This window comes from Dendrobium catenatum, unplaced genomic scaffold (genome assembly GCF_001605985.2).
Source record: "Dendrobium catenatum unplaced genomic scaffold, ASM160598v2 fragScaff_scaffold_1061, whole genome shotgun sequence".
NCBI lineage: Eukaryota > Viridiplantae > Streptophyta > Magnoliopsida > Asparagales > Orchidaceae > Dendrobium > Dendrobium catenatum.
Genome location: NW_021319523.1, coordinates 2,344,374 through 2,349,388, shown reverse-complemented (window position 1 = coordinate 2,349,388; position 5,015 = coordinate 2,344,374). Strand labels below are relative to the sequence as shown.

The following is a 5,015-nucleotide window of genomic DNA, read 5'->3' as shown; positions in this document are numbered from 1 at the left end:
TGACTAAGTACTTGAACAATTAATCTCATTAGCTCCAAATCACATATAAAAAGAAAGAGAACTGCTAAAGAACAACTGGACACTATTCCAAGCAAGCAATAACAGCACAAATACACACCAATATCAATCAACACAAAGCCACGAACCCTAAACCCTAAATAAGATGGAAAAGAAACAACAATAATCCATCAGCATCGCAAGAAAGCAAGCAGATTGGAACTGATCAAGGGCACTGAAACCCCTTAGGAACTCTCTTGCCACAGAAGTTGATGAGAAGGCTAAGATCAATAGGTAGAGAGAGGTGAATTCCGAGGATATTTGCTCTAAGAGCAGTGCAAAGGCACACTGCAGCTTCAAGGTCTACGAGTCCTTTCAGTAGGCTACAGCAGGGCTTCTTCGGTGGCTTGCCGAGGCCAATGTTGATGAGCCCATCCAACACGTTAGCGCAAACGCCTAGCTTCAGGGTATCAATGGGGCACTTTCCACCGCCTGATGGGGGGCTAGGGACAGAACCAGGTGGGCAAGGTGGGGGAGGTGGCAATGGTGTTGGGCAGTTGCCATGGCTGGCGTTAACTGTGACGAATACAAGCAAAGTGGCTAAGAGAAAGAGGGCAGATTTGAGTGCCATGGCTAGCTAGGCTAGGCTATGATAAGATAAGGAGATGGGAAGGGATAAGGTGGATGTACTTGTGCGTTGGGAGATGTATGAGGATACTTATAGGAACACAGATCACCTTGGCCTGTTGGTTGTGAGCTTATGCTTCGGTCTTGAGTTCGAGTTTTTGTGTATGCGTTGTGTGTGTGAGTTTTCCTTAAATGGCCTAAATGTCCCAAAAAAAAAAGATACTTATAGGATGAGAAAGAGAAGAGTTGTTGGATGAAAATATGAAGGGAGGGAAGGAGCTTTTATTCTGTGTGGGTATTGGATGGTTCTCTTGTCGGGTTAAGTGTTCGGTATCGAGTGATATCGAGTTCAGTACCTACCGAGCGGTATCGCTCTGTATCAAGTACGGTATATTTTTGGAATGAAGTGGGGTATTTTTATTGGTCTTCAAAGACTCCACAATAATAAGAAGAAGAAGAGTGCATGTGAGCTATGTGCTGGATTGGCCAACTTGAGAGCAAGAGGGAGAGAGAAAAAAAATTATTATTTGGAGGGATATGAAGGCCGGATATGAATTCCATCCATAGGAGAGAGGTTTTAAATATTAGTATTCGGAACATTTGTCAGGCATCTGGTCGTGTAGTGCGAAAAGGAAAATAATTGGTTCAAGAATGTTTTGAAACAATTATGAGGAAGGCTACCGTTTCATTGATTAATAAAACATATTTTTTGTTAAATGAAGATTACTTATCTGGCAAAAGAGATATATATATATATATATATATATGATGAGTGGCATATTTATGATGATAGAATAAGTGAGTTTATTATCTTAATATTATACGAAATATCCAACATATACATAAATAAGAGATGAGTTTTTATTAGTCATAAAAAATCACTTTGATAAAGGCACAAATCTCGAGGCATAATTAAATTGGAAACTTATGAGCAAATTTATAGTCAAACAAAACGTTTTGGTAAGACAAACCCAACGACACCAAAATCGATTCAATTTGAACATAAATGGGCTTAAATCAAGGGCATAATTAAAGCATATTTGGAAGCTTCAAAGCATTCATTTGATAACCAAATAACTTTCAAATATGGTTGCTTATAATCAATTCAATCGGCTAAATAAGACGAATCTAACGAGCCTAAGATCACTTAATTATGACATCATTAATGTATTTAAATGCTTGACGAGTGCTCTATGATGAAGAGATTCAATATGGGTTATCTGATGGAGCACTCCGAATTTGTTCTAGATCTTCTTCATACATATGGAGCATGTCACTACCAAGGATCTATAAATAGGCCCCGTTTTTCACATGAGAGGAGAGGAAGAGAAGAGAATTAGAGAGAACTCTTTTTCATTTTCCAGCCATCAGCGCCACTGACGATGACCACAAGTTATTATTGCCGACAACCACCATCACTGCTAAGGGTCAACATAAAAAAATCACCACCATCTGATCCAGAATCTTGATAAGATTTAACATTGCTATTGAGTACAATTGTCCACTTATGGACATCTACTTTCTATAATATCTATTGATAAAATCAAATCCTATTGTTGGGTGCTAATTGTTCCTCTACAGATACTTGATTTTTCTACTCTCCCTCTTCTTCTATAGTGAAGAAAAGATGATATCTCTAAGGGTGTCAATATTGAACCCGACTCAAAAATTTTGGGTTTGGGTTGACCCGAACCCGAAACGGGGTCGGGCTTGGGTTCAAAAACTTGACCCGTTTCAAAAATTGGGTCAAGTTCGGGTTAACCTTTTAGCCCGAAATTGACATATTTTTTATCTAAAAACCTGTTTTTGACCCGACTACCCGAGATTGACTCGTTTTAACCCAAAAAGTAGATATTGGACCAAAAAAAAACTAGAAATTTTTTGTTGGCACCGGGTCATTAAGGTCGAGTCGGGTTGATCCGGATCCCAAAGTGGGTCATTTTGGGTCTGGAAAATTGATCCATTTGTAAAAATGGGTCGAGTTCGGGTTGACCTAAATAATGTCGGGTCAGTTTCGGGTTCGACCCGAATCTGACCCGTGACTCGAAATTGACACCCCTAGATATCTCTATCACTTACTATATATTGGATTTTGCAACTGGGTCAAACCCCATAAAATTTTCCCTTTCCCTGTTTTCCACGTAAAAATTCTTGTGGTCTTATTATTATTATATGTATATGATGCATTTTTGTAAATGCTAGGATGCAAAACAAATACTCTATAGACTCCAAATTTTTAGCACTCAATATATATGAAGATTTTCCATTCACACTCATATATACGTGAAAAGGTTGGAGTAGTTCCATTACCAAATAAGATTAAAGAGAGTCATCTTAGATGGTATGATCACATAAAATACCGGCCTTCCTATGACTCTGTAAAGAGAATAGATGTTTTAGATTCGATCTATGTAAAGAAAAGTATAGTAGAGGTAGACTTAAAAAGATTTGATTAGAAAATATTAAAAATGATATTTTTTATTAGATTTAAATGAAACTTTGACTCTCAGTAGGACTCAATAGAAAAAAAATGATTAATATAGCCGACCCCATGTGGTGGAATAAAGACTTGTTATTGTTATTGTTATTGATCTCTACATAAATTTTGTTATAGTTGCTCAATTGTGCTATGTTATTACAGTTGAGATGAACCTGTGGACCTTCGTAAGGGTACCGCTCAGCGGGGACAGTATGCAAATGGTACGACTACACCATCCTGAAGGATGAGATGATCGTAGGCCTTTGCACTGTTCGCAAGTAGGTCAATGAAATGGCATATTAGAACGTACATACGTTTAATCATTGAGAATAGTAGCTCTCACCTACGCAACCTGACGGGTAATATAATACATGACCTAATCGAAACAACGAAGTTTCCCCCACCCGATATATCAGCTCAAGTGAGGTTTATTTGATTAGGGGATTCCGTTTCCCACGGGCATAATGTGATGCCCCAAAATCTAAATTGGAAGATATATTTATTTATCATTTAAATAATCAATAATCCGAGGTATCTAACATCATCTATCAGTAATAAATAGTATAATATATTCTATAATTTAAAACATCAAAGTACACATCTATATTCATTCCCAAAAGTCATATGCACTACTCAGGATTTACACAATCATCACATAGCTATCATGTCCTGAGTACAAAAAAAAATAATAACTATAATAAAATGAAACAGAACCTAAAGAACCCTGACCAGCCTCACACTCTTGCTCCTCTACCCTGACCTAAAAATATTTAACCACATATAATGACATTAAAAATTCCAACAGTTCACCAAAACCTACAACTAAACTCAAAGTACAGTAAAGGAGCAATATGCATGTCAACAGTCAAATCATAGCTGTTACATCCATATGATCATTGAATCAATGCAGAAATAGTAAAACTCACAAGCAGTAATAGTAAAATCTGTAAATAGTATAAAAGCCCATAAAATAGTAAATCACTACGAGTGTCAAATCTCAAAAAAAAAAAAAAAATTCGTCGTATCCATAATAATAATTAGTATAAAATTATATAAAATATTAAATCAAAATATCATTAATGACTATTAAAATCAAACCAATGTAGTAAAATTATATCATAATGTATACATGCTATCCAGTTATTCTATATCACATGCTTAGTATATCACATGTATAATATCAGTATAGTGAATCAATAATATTGAATAATGCTAGCGTCTATATTAGTAACAGTAACTATTAGTTGGCAGGAGCAGTAATGCAATAACAGTAAATCCGTACAATAATAATAAATTTGTACAATAATAAGAATAATGCCACAAAAATATGCATTTCAGTATTCACACTAAACAAGTAGAAGCCCTAGCTATTAGGGTGTTTTTCAGTATTGTATCAGTATCAACAAATAGTTGGCTCAGTAACATAGTCGTCACTCTTTGCCCGTCGGCACACTAATCATCTCCTTATAACTCTCAATTAATATCACGTGAATCAATAAAGGATAACATCAAACCACAATATTTAAAGGAAAACCCATCGGCCCACCATCCTGTACAGGTTTATCAGTCTCCAACCAACGGGTCAACTAGTCTTTACTTATCTTTTACACACACATTAGTATCACAATACTATAATAGCAATTTTAATCATGTATCCATATTCATTTTCAGTGCATTGTAAGAAACAAATATAACTGAACTTAATAAAGAATATACCAAAATGACATAATAGTAGACAACAAAGAATCCTATTAGGCAAAAATATACATTTTCAAAAAATTATCAAATTACCAGTGATTGTATAAAACGACATTTTAAAACTTTTATTCTACTACACTACTATTTTTAGAAGTCAAAATAAATTTAGGAGTAGCAAAAATCGATGTATTTTCAAAATCACATGGTAAAAAAT

At 35.4% G+C, this 5,015-nt stretch overlaps 1 protein-coding gene across 1 annotated transcript; it reads right to left on the bottom strand.

Moving 5' to 3' along the window:
* LOC110094858 (pEARLI1-like lipid transfer protein 1) lies at positions 1–701 on the bottom strand. The gene has a single exon (XM_028698286.1). It carries the CDS (start codon positions 626–628, stop codon positions 224–226), a length of 405 nt encoding a protein of 134 aa, XP_028554119.1. The 5' UTR covers positions 629–701; the 3' UTR covers positions 1–223.
* Between the last annotated feature and the right edge of the window lie 4,314 nt (positions 702–5,015).